The sequence below is a fragment of the Poecilia formosa genome, unplaced genomic scaffold (assembly GCF_000485575.1).
Source record: "Poecilia formosa unplaced genomic scaffold, Poecilia_formosa-5.1.2 Scaffold247, whole genome shotgun sequence".
In the NCBI taxonomy this organism is placed as follows: domain Eukaryota; kingdom Metazoa; phylum Chordata; class Actinopteri; order Cyprinodontiformes; family Poeciliidae; genus Poecilia; species Poecilia formosa.
In genome coordinates this window covers 161555-173879 of record NW_006800186.1, presented here as the reverse complement: position 1 = coordinate 173879, position 12325 = coordinate 161555, and the positions used below count along the sequence as shown (strand labels likewise).

At 39.9% G+C, this 12325-nt stretch overlaps 1 protein-coding gene across 1 annotated transcript; it reads left to right on the top strand.

Annotated features, from left to right (window-relative positions):
* The first annotated feature begins 8019 nt into the window (after positions 1-8019).
* On the top strand, positions 8020-12075 carry LOC107838389 (uncharacterized). The gene is made up of 5 exons (XM_016680591.1): positions 8020-8412; positions 8733-8870; positions 8982-9160; positions 9241-9419; positions 11910-12075. Exons 1-5 carry the CDS (start codon positions 8295-8297, stop codon positions 12073-12075), a joined length of 780 nt encoding a protein of 259 aa, XP_016536077.1. The 5' UTR covers positions 8020-8294.
* The last annotated feature ends 250 nt before the right edge of the window (positions 12076-12325 follow it).

Here is a 12325-nt window from a genome sequence, read left to right as displayed (position 1 = left end):
AGCTTAGGGTGCCACGGTTTAAGAAAGGCAACTTGTATATGGCACCAACATGATGCCAAAATGGTGCCATATGCGCTAGCAGCTGCGGGAGCGTCAAACATTCAGGTTTAAGATCTCACAAATCAGAAAACACAAAACCTCATATTTTCACAGCTCGATGCAAAGTTGGTGTACTGTACACTTCATGCAGAATTAATGACAACCTGCAAATCACCTGAAGGTCTAAGCTAAAAGATGACCTCAGCAGCTCCTTAAGGAGAGCTGGCCTCGCTGGCCGTTCGGTGGATCTATGGATTTGAATTTGGTCCATGACCTTTTTCACATGTAATCCTCTCCAGTCGCCTTGCTTTTCCTCTCTGTCTGATGCAGAAAACATGAGAAAAAGTTTTTTAAAAAATGGCAAACTGATGCAGTTTTACTTCAAACTTTACTCCTTTAAACTACTTAATTAGTTACATGGTGGTGTGGCCCACTGTTACCTTCAAAACTGGCTAATTTCTGTAATAGCACGGTTTCTCAGTTGGTCAGTGCCCATCTGACCTGCAGCCTGAGGGTCAGGGTTAGGTCTCCTGTTCACTGTTGATAGGTTTGGCACCAGGTGTGATGTTCTGCTGCTGTAGCCCATTTGCTTCCAGTTTTGATGGGAGCAACTCCACAAAGGGAGGTTGTGAATGCTTCTGTGGGCTCCTGAGTCGTCTTCTTGAGGGATCTCAAAACATTTTCTTACACATGGCTGCTACTCATTGGATATTTTATCTTTTCCCGAGAATTCTAAGCCTAAGAGATGAATGAGAATCCCATCAGTCAGCAGTTTCTGAAATACTCAAACAAACTCATCAGGCATCACCAACCAGGCCACATTCAAAGTTACTAAAGTCCTTTTTCTTCCTCTTTGCCTCCTGTAGATATGGGAAAGAAACTATGTGCGTTTCCATAAACTACGAAACTGCACAAATTGAAAATACAAAAATAAATTTGCTTCAAAAATGCCAATTTAGGAAAAGCTCATGTTTTGTGATGAAAAGTTTATGCGTTAATGAGGTGGGGTTTTTTTTGCTGTGTCAAAATAGATGTATTTCGCCAAACTGCAATGGAGCGCCAGTCACGTGATCAACATTTTTAGGACGTTGTTATTCCTGAAAATGACAACGAAGACGAGAGAAAGTCGTAGGAGGAAGATGTTTTTTTTTGTTTTTTTTTTATTTCTTTTTTCAATGTGCCACTGGCTCCACCAGAGCTCTCACAGCATCACAATTCATAAACAGTTTTGCGTCATTCCAACATGTTGAATCCATAGCTCTTCTGTAAAATCGCCAACTGCAATTTCCCCAAAATGCCATACTGTGGGTTCAACAGTCGACGTTTCCTCTGATTGGCTGATAGATGATGAGCGCTGAATTATGAATATATATCATGTAGCTGTGTACGTGATTTTTAATGACTTATTATGTAAACAAGCTTGTTCACATGTGATTTAAACTTAATTTATAATTTTATGGAAACAGAACAATTCCAAAATTGTGTTTTGTTTTGTTTTGTTTTTGTTGTTTGTTTGTTTTTTGTTTGTTTGTTTTGTTTTGTTTGTTTGTTTGTTTTTTTCGAAATTAGCAAACACAAAGATTTCCACACACTTGCACCAGCTTATTATTGGCTGATTCACTACTGGTCTAAAGCAGCTTCTGAAACTGTGTGCCTAATAAAGTGGCGAGTTACCGTAGAAATACAACCTATCACCTCAAAATCTGAAAGGAAATGCAGAGAGAGCAGAAAATAAAACACTTGTGTTGTTCTTAATATAACGAAGTAAATATATTTTTCTAAATTTATAGCTCACCTGAGTACAGTATGTTACAAAGTTTGTTTGCTGCCCTAAACTTTCCTTTCCGTTTAGCAGACACATTGTGGATACAGACACTTTAAATTAAGTTCCCCAGATAGCCCTAAATAACATCTGGTTAGTCCTGTTAACATTTGTTCCCAGACTCTAGAGACACCGGGAACAAATGTTGAGCAAAAAAAACAAAAAACAAACAAAAAAAAAAACCTCACTTAAACTTCTCCATTCCTGCGACAAAAAAAAAAAGCATCTGGCGAAACAAAATGAGCCAATTACAATTCAGAGACATTTATTCACCTTTTTCCCGACTCGTCCCGCAGAACTGGATGGATGAACGCGCGCGCTCGGGTGTTTTGTCGCGTGCAGCTTTTAGTTGCACGCGACGTCACGACACGACAGAGATGTTACTGATTGGAGGGAAAAGCGGAGTGGCACGCAACAAAGTCGGTCCAATCCATCATAAAGTTCCATCAAACCTCTGTCCCTCCCTGTTTTTCCTGGCGGTAACAAAAGCATCAGACTCCAGACTTAAAGTATTCACAGCGGAGAGATAAGCTCTTCAGCTCAGCCAGGAAAAAAAATAAATAAACAAACCAAAAAAAAACAAAAAAAAACTGAAATGATAAACAGCTGCTGGAGGAAAATATAATATTCTTCAACAGACTGAGAGAAAAAGGCTTGTGTTTATGATTTCTTAAAATAACTTTATTCCTGACCTCTCCGTAATCCCCGGAAAGTCTTTCAATTAGAGAATGGCTGAGATTTCCCCGGATTCTTAGCACCATGCTCCTAGACAGACTGAGGAAAGGAGGAGATAATTGGCCAATAAAAATGTAAATAGGATGGTGGAGCAAACCAGCATGTGATGTGGAGACGAGTGTGTTCGTGTCTGCGTGCGTGTGTGTGTGTGTGTGTGTGAGGGAGTATAGGGGGCTGGATGGGATAATCCAGTGTGACAGGTTGTGTTAGTTTTGTTGGATGCTAATTGGATGCTCACAGAGTTCTTTTTCGAAAACACCATAATACAGCGCAGGCGTGATTACTGATGGGAGCTAAATGAGATGACGGCGGTCCAGAGAGGCAGCAGCTTGGATGGAACCGTGTCCTCCTGCTCCGCCATGCGACCTTCCACAGACGGTGGCATCCAGGTAAACAGGTCAGCCTGTGTGGAGTGGCATGATTCCATTAGTTTGTCTGGTTAACAGTTTAAAGTGGGAGGTAGGGGGTTTACACCAGTGATTGGGTTTGACAGCAAGGAACATGAGACTTTAATTTAAATACTGAAATCGTTTAATCAGGTCTGGCTCCAGTGCTGATAAATGACATATTCATTGCAGGGATAAATACTGTACAGCAGAGAGCTGGGAAAGAAAAACAATTTGACGTGATATGATGAAACACATTAATATTGCATTGTGTGTGTGTGTGTGTGTGTGTGTGTGTTGCTCTGGAAAGTTGAGCTCTACTGTAGTCCTGTAGCGCAAACATCCACCCTGGTCCATCTGAACCGGGTTAACTATACAGTTAAACCTCAGCAGTTTTGCAAATGATTCAAATTCCTGTCAAATACAATTAGTCATGTTACCTAGTGATGTTTTTGCAAAACTCAAAAACATTTTTAATCCTGCTGAGTAGTTAGTGGAGGAACCAGATCTCCTTAAGTTAGATCTCACAACAACAAATTGAGAACAGTCTTGTTCTCAAGACTGTTCTCTTGAGAACAGTCTTGAGACTGTTCTCAAGTCTCAAGACAGTGAGAACAGTCTTGTGTTAGTTTGGTGTCTGTTGTTCCGTCAGTTTCAGCTGGGATGAAACTGATGGATCAGTTTCCATCAGTTTCCATCAGTTTCCGTCACTCTATTACCAGTTTCTCAAAACTGTATTAAGTAGATCGTTTCTCAAACTTGACACCCTGTCTCAAATAAAGATGCACCGATCCGATGTCAATATCCACTTTGGTCCCGACATTGAAAAAAATGTCTTGGCTGGAAATTGTGACAATGCATAAGAATGGATCTATTCAGACTAGTTCTATGCTTGGTTTTCTGAGCAACATCATGCTTTATTATTTATTTTACATTATATTTAGAATACCTAATTGCACTTTCTGAACCATTTGAAAGAAGGTTTGTTTTTACATGTCTGGCCAAGATAGTCAACCTGTTGTTTTAGTCAGTCTCAGTTTCTTTAGCATTTACTTTCTATTGGCTGTTGTACTACTAATTAAATTGAACATATTCAAATTGTTGTTTTTGTGTTTGAGCAAGCTTGTGAAGGTACTGGTGCAGAGTCATCAAATAAATGTATAATTCATTACATTTATGTCTGTGTTTTAAAAAAAAAAAAACATTTTAAGCCATTTCAGCTGTTTTTCTGTGTCAGACCAATATTTAAGCCTTCGACCTGCTTCAAGTTAACAGCGCCAACTGTCCCACCGTGCAACCTTACTCATGTTATTATTATTATTATTATTATTATTTGTCGTTGCAGTTGCATTTATTCATTTCTTCTTGATGACTTTTCGATCTTTTGATTTGAAATCATCGTATGAGTCACTTCATGACTCTCGAGATCAATGTTCCAGCAAGTATAATGTAGAGTTGAAAAAAATGCTGCCAATCAGTGACTCAGTGCAAATTGGCTTAGTTTCATTGACAGAAAATTATTCCAAGACAATTTCAATAATAAACTGTACTTGACTGTGTTGTCTGGTAACCTGGGCCAACTGGAATATATGACTGAACTGAACTGACTTTTTTTTTTTTAATAAATTGTCTTGGTATGACATGTATGAGATGCCGTTACGCAAATACGTTGAACAGAAGTTAAATGAACTGAAGTCATTTGATTCAATGCTGATTTCCTGCCTGAGATGACTTTTTGACCAGAACATAATGTTCACATGATTAAACATGAATTTCATATAAAACTTTTTAAATTTTTTTTATGAATACTTAATGTGAATCTGGAGCAACGTATGCATTTGTTTATTCTAATCTCCAGGAGAAAGAGAGAAATAAAGAAAGGTATCATGGAAGAATCCTTTTGAAAGAAATGAAGCAATTCAGTTCTCATGTGCTGCTGACATCAGTGAGTCCGACAGTCACAGAATAACAAGCAAAGGGTTCTGTTGGTCTCTGTGAGTTTTCTCCTTTATGAGCTCACGCACGACTTGTGAAATATGTGTCGACGTCTTTTGTCTGCCTGCAGGATCTCTTCATTAGGAATGTGAGCAGAGTGGGAGCCGTTCCTTCCCTCTCCCAGCTCCTTCTGTCTGTTTTGATGAGAACTGGCGTCTAAATTCCCTCACAACTGGCAGGAACTGACTGTAATCGCTGATTGTCTTGTCAAATCGTACACATTTCCCAGCATGCCACTTTGAAATGCTTCATTGCTGCGGAGGAATACAGAAGTGAGCACACTTTGGAAAACGGCAGCATTTTATGAAAAACAAAGAGGAGCAGAATAAGGAGGTGAAGCTCTTTTTGATCAAAAATGAAATTCTGAAGCCATGTAGTCCTTCACAGTTCTGAATAGAAAAACTGCTTCCAAACGAGAAAGAAACAGTTCGGCTCGCCTCCGTCTTAACTTCCTTAAGACAGTTTATTTTTAACTGATCGGTCTAACATAACAACATGTTCAACACATTCTCAGCTTTATGTTAACAAAAGTTGTTTGGTATAGGATAAAAAAAATCATGGAAATCAAACAGGTTCTATCTCATAATGGGACACTGCATTGCTCAGTGTTAGAGTCACTAGTCGTTCTGATTTCAAGTCTCAACATCAGCCCACTGCATGGCTCTGCCACACTGACCACAATGATCCATTTTTCTCTTCCTTAAGTCAATAATCAACTCTTTTGTGTTGCTGATGTTTATGAGCAGACCATCGACTCTGCACTGTTCCACCCTGTCTCTGAACTCGAAGGTGTAACCGGTGTAGCAGAGCTGCCCTGTGGAGAACCGGTGCTGAGAGCGGGCGTAGTGGAGATGTGGGAGTCCACTCTGACCCTCTGAGTGTGATCTGTCAGAAAATCCAGGATCCAGCCGTGGCTGGACCGTGGAAGACCCGGCTCTGTCCGTTTGCAGACGCAGCTCTTCTACTGTGATGGAGAGGTTGGTGTGAAAAGGTGGATAGGTTCTGGTTTGAACTCAAAGCAGGAACAGGAGAAGCTCAGCTCCTTCCCCAGTCAAACATTGCCCTCAGCTGAATCTCTGCTGCCTGTATTCATCCTCCTCAGTTGGTCCTCTATTTCTCTCCTGTCCTGCAAAAGCTTCTGCATCTCTCTTGCCATCCAGGTCTCCCTAAAATGCCCATCCTCAATGTCAACATCAGCACAGAACCCAATATAGAGAAACACCACTGTGTCGATCCTGATGTTCCGGTTCTCTGAAAGCAGTTCCTGCAACTGCCGAGAGGAATCGTTTGGCCATGTTGTAACAGTTCAGGTGATTTTAAGGCCACTTTTTTGGGATGAGTATACAGGAATCAGAAGCAGGGATAAATGGTCAAAGAAACCAGGATGTGTTACTCTGTAAGGGGTTTGGCCACATGACCTTGTCCTTCCCAGGTGGGACATTAACGTTGGTGCTTTGGGAGGACTACTTTTAGCTCAACCCGGTTAAAGTCCCCTTCTATGTCACAAACTGCCTCTGGGTAATTGCTCTCTTGTTTACTGATAGTTCCATACAATGTACTGTTAGCATCCATGCTATGTACACAGCAGTGATAAGCAGTTAGCTTTCTCTGGAGGTTTTTGGGCCTGGATTAAATCTTCAGAGGTTCCAGGTAAGTGAAGCAGCGGCTGGTTAGTGACCAACAATGAATCCCAACTCGACCCTCAGTGAGAGACTGAGACCCTAGCCCTAACCTACGACCTATACCTTACCCTTAACTAGCATTGGTATGCATATCTCCTGCTAAATCAGTCATTTTTACTGGATAAGACTAGTGTGCTTCTCTAACCTGGAGTGTACAGTGATGCTCAGAGTTTTTCATACTCTTCACATGTTTTATTTCAGTGTAAATGTTTTTGCTTTTGGCGACAAGTTTCGGTTGACTGGAAGTAATATCAATGGAATCTGTTGTAAAAGTGAATCTACAGAGGGTAGATTCAGATCTCAGACTTGGAACTGAAAGATGTGGAGCTTTGTACTGAAGAGAAATCATAGAAATATCAGCAAAAATCTGGAAAAAGATGCAATTTTGAGAAAAGTTTGAATAACACCAACACATTTTTTTCTAATTGATTATGGAGAACGTATATATTTCAAACCTGCCATTGTTTACCATCTAAAATGTAAAAAAAAAAATCCTTAAAGTTGCTACTTTTTCTGAATTATTTTCATTATCTTTTGCGAGATGCCTGTGGTTCTGAGAATCACTGACTGAGGTGTTAAATTACTATGCCTGAAACATCAAGCATACACAGTAAAAATGCCAGTGTTAAAATCTCAGGTGTAGTGTTAAATAAAGAGTGTGAGTGTTGTTTTAACATCACACAGCTTTAAAATAAGACTGCCAGTGTAACTTCCGTCATATTTGCGTTGTTAAATTGCAGTGTTAATTGGTTGGTGTTGCTTAAGCCCCGCCTCCGCGTAACGGCTGCAGAGTACGTTCTACTTTCTGTCGTCTCGCCACCAGCCACTAGGTAGGTTCGGCTTCTTTTCGCAGACGAAAGACACAATTCTTTCCTAAAGGTGAGCTAAATATTCATACATGACTATTGTTTCGTTGGAAATGTGCTTTTTAGTTTGAATACACGATATTTAACCCATTCTGCATGGAAAATCCACCAAATTCAAGGTCCCGCCGTTTTGCCAAATCTAAGCGAACGGTAAATTCAAATTATATTATGTTTTGTAAGTTCTAGTTGTCATTTTAAACCACGGATAATAATTGTATAGCTGTATTATTTTAAATATTGGCGATGTTTATATCTAAAATGCTAACATTGCAAACGGCTAGCATCCGAGAGGATGTGGGGATGTTTTTTTTTTTTTTTAATTCCGTGGTGAAATTGTTCGTTACGTCAAGGAAGCAATTCATTACACTCAAAATAATAATAATAATAATAAAGGTTTAAATCCAACATAAATGTCGAATATTTTCAACTATTTTATATAATTCGTGGTTTCATTGTGCCTTTGTCTGGTTCGTGAACTTTGCAATAAAGTGTTGCTAGGTAAAGCTAAACTTTTGAGAGGGAACGCAAAAGAGAGCGAAAAAAATTCCCCATATCCACTAGAGGGCTCCGTAGACTATACCAGTAGCAAAGCAAGAGAGTAAAATGCCACTTTACGGCTAGCCGATATGGAAGCGGATTCTGACTAGCTAGCTAGCTCAACACTCTAGCTTGGATGAAGTTTGTATCAGAGCTAACGTGTTCAAAGTGATAGTGGAAGTGATAAAGAGCTGTTTTAAAATATCTGTAAGGTGTTGTCAAAGCTTGGCTCATGTCCCTTTTGTGCTATGCAGAAATGCTGGTTCAAGTGGAGTATCAGACAGTCCAGAAATGGGTTCGGGTTCCAGTGACAGATGACTGCTATGATTACTTGAAATTCATGCACGAGGGTAAGTTGAGTACTAATTATGTTGTTGTGGCAGCTGGCATTAAATGAAGTAAACTTAAGGTAGTTTATCTCAAACTATGCCCCAGAATGCTTATTAATCAACCCCTGTCCTTGTTCAAGTAACTAAGTCATTATTTTTCATAAAAATTATGTCAAACAATATGGGCAACATTAAAAAATAAAATGTACTATTTCAACCACTACATTGTCTGAAAATGTTGTTTGAAATATTTTATAATTATAAATGTAATTGGCTCTTACCAGTTCTAACCGTATGCTATAAATTAGCATGTTAAGATGAGTATTTTTGTTTCCTTCCAGTTCATGCTAAATTCAATTTGGCAAGTGAAATCTGTGTAGACCTAAAGGACTCTTCTGGAGTTGATGTGGATGCTGATATTTTTGATGAACTCCTGAGGTCTGCTACAGTATCTTTCAAAGTAGTCACTAAGCACTTTGGTAAGATTTAAAAGCATTAAAACAAGTACTCATTATAATGCATTTTAAAAATATATAAATCAAAAGATAATTTTAAGTTGTTTATTAATGAGTCTTCTAAACTTTATACAGTGGGTGTCGTTGACGAGAGTGAGGTAACAGACGCTTCCTTCAGTTCTGAAGATGGGTCAGCCTCGTCAGTTGAATTTTCAAGCTCAGCAAGCTCATCTTCTACAGTGATCACAGAGAACACAAAAGCACAGAGAAGACGACTGGCTGAAGGACCACCTGACAGTAAGATGGCAAAAGATGTGAGTTGTGTCAAGGTGGGAAGTGGAATGATGATACATTTTAAAATTCATACCAGGATGACACGTGAAATATGTTGCAGATTGTCTATGTGGCTCTGCACCAAAAACCAGGGGGAGAAGATGTATTAAAAGAATACAACAAGACCAAAAGTCTCTCTGATCCAACAAGAAGGAAACTTGTCAATATTTTAGTGGCGGATATGATCGAAAGTCATGGGTATGTACCAATAAACCTCANCACACACACACACACACGCGCGCACACACACACGCGCGCACACACACACACGCGCGCGCGCACACACACACACACACACACACACATCCACAGGAAAGTTTGTGTCTGTTCATTTCCTTCCTCGCTCTCATTCCCACACACACACACACGCACAGAGCGGAGCCCCACTTTGATTATGAAGGAAAAAAGGAGGTCTTACAGGGAAGAAAGAGCTACAGAAATGTAAGATGTGTCACGGTGACCTTTGATGGCGGTGAGAGAGGGAGCAGCCAGAAAACGGCTGCCTCTCACTCCATCTCCGTGTCTCCTCCCTGATCCCCCCTGAAATATTTGGACAGAGACATGTCAGTTTCGCGATATAAGATGAAAAGAAATAATTGAGATGAAAGCCATTCTAAATTTATCACAGCTGCTTATGTACTCCAGGTGAAAGCTGTCGCCGAGCAACAAACGGAAATTTCCAACGTTGATGTTTATCATAGACCTCATTTAAATGTCCAGGACAGACAGTGTTTCTGTAGCTTTATATGTAGTGCAGATGTTCGATTCTGGATATTTTTGGTATCAATCTGATCCCATTAAATACATGACCCGTATCGCCGATACCAATACAGATACTTTTTATCTCAGTTTGATAAATCATCAATCTTCTGACCTTTTAGGTGTTTTTGTTGTTTTTCCTTTGGATTATTTTGTTCAAACCTGGACAGAATTTGAACAAATTTTATCTGTATTTACAAATTACTTTAAGACAGCATTAACAAGATTTTCAACATTGTGTTTATGGTTTATTACATTGGTACTGTTATCTAATGCAAAAGTTGTGGATAATTCAGATACCCCACTGATTATGGTTATTGGTCTTTTGACATTTTTTTCAAATCCTCTTTAGACCTTCAATACACTTCAATCTACTAAAATGTCAATTTTTATTTCTTTATTTTAGTTATTTCCAAACAAACAAGTAGGCCTGTCACTATAACAAATTTTGCTGGACAATAAATTGTCCTGGAAGTTATTACGATAAATAATAATTTTGTTGTTTTGAGACCATTTTCAAGTAATGTAACGATAATGGCATAAGAATACATTCTCCAAGATCAATAACAAGATCAATAACATCAACCGTTTATACTGCAGTAATTTAGGATGAGTATCAGCAGTGACTGACTGTGCTTTAGTGCTGGTCTCTACTCTTCTACTGAAATATAATCACATATGTCCTCCATGTATGGAGTGACTGTGAGGTATATTAAATTCAACAGATACTTCCTCCAATATCAACGTTTCATGTAAATTTTAAAGATCTTTTTCTCTCAAGTCCCTTTATAATCCAAAAGTTTAAAGCCCTTAGGAGACTTTTCTCCATATTGGACAGAAGACAGAGAGCAATGAGATTTCTTCTGTTAAGTACTTTTCCCTTGATGCCAGACGGCCAGACTGAAGCACATACTGGAATAAAACAAACGGAGATGTAAGAAGTTTCCCTTTTGAAAATCAAAAAGAAAAGTGCAGCATCCTTCTTTTCAGGAAAATTCCTCTTTTGCTTCATCTGTGACTTATCACAGTAAAATAAGATAAACACTGTCTTCTCTCTGTCTTAAATTAAGACCAGAATCCACTGTAGCTAATATGATATGAAATCATTGATAAGCATGCTAAAATATTTCACTTTAAACTTGCAGGAAAATATGTTTTTTACATACTTTGTTAAAACTGTCAGCATGTTGTGAGACAGACATGAGACAAATAATCTGTGGACAGATTGACCTCCTCTCAGAGCTGTTGTTGTTTCTGATCGGTCTGTTGCAGACCGATCAGAAACAACCAATCAGAGTCAGGGGGAGGGTCTTAGTGCTGTCAATCAACCACATGCACGCGCTCCTCAGTGCACAAACAGCATCCCAGGTAAAACTGTACATTTATCTGCCGTTATCTGTGGCTATGCTAACTAGCCTGAGCATTCACTGCAAACTCCGTTGCGGTGAACCAGCTGTAGCATATCAGAGAGAAAGCGGCAAGGTCTGAGCAGCTTGTTCACGAGCTTGATTGACAGCACTAAGACCTGCCTCCTGGCTCTGACTGGCAGTTTCTCACAGACGGCAATAGGAGAAGGCAGAGGAGCTCAATTTTTCTCACAGATTATCTATCTCTCATTCTTCTGTAATGACACAGTGGCAGCTTAACAGATAGGTAAAAGTTACGTACTGCAGCTTTAAGCAAGTATTAGATTAGTGACCTTTAAAATATATGCATAAAACTCTGTCAACAGAGTAAAACCTACAACAATAAATATCTGAAGGTAGAGAGAGAGAAAAAAATCCTTCCTTGGGGGCAAAGCAAAAATTTCCCATGCTTTGGATTTCAATCCTGGCTTAAAATTCTGAACATGCTTCCTTTGATCCATCGTTTTCTCTCCCGGCCCCTTGCCGCGGCCGCTAACATCTACATTCACTTCCCCGACCCCACCTGCGCCCTCTCAACACACCCACACTTTGTTCCCCACCTCAGGACGGCGGACCATCTGCGCGGCCACAAAGGCGACCCGCGGCCCGACTATAAAGCCTCCGTTGTTGGCGGCCCGCTGCCCACCGAGCCCCGAGAAGACAATATGTGCCTTCGTTCCCGCTCGGTGACATTCACCACGGCCATACCTGCGTGCAAGACAATCTCCTAAGAATGTCCCTGCCTTTCTGAGGAGCTGCTGTTGTTTGCTGCTCCTGTCTCATACCATTCCCACATGTCTGAGAGGTGCCCACCAGACCTGAGGGAGTATTGGTTTGTAAAACAGAGAGGTGGTGGGGGGGAATACATTTTTCATTCTGATAAGGTTACCTCTCAGCTTTTTTTTGCCTTTCAGAATTGCAAAGAAATGCATGAGTGATCTGGCAGACAGGTAGAGGAGTAAGAGAGAGAGAGAGGAAAGT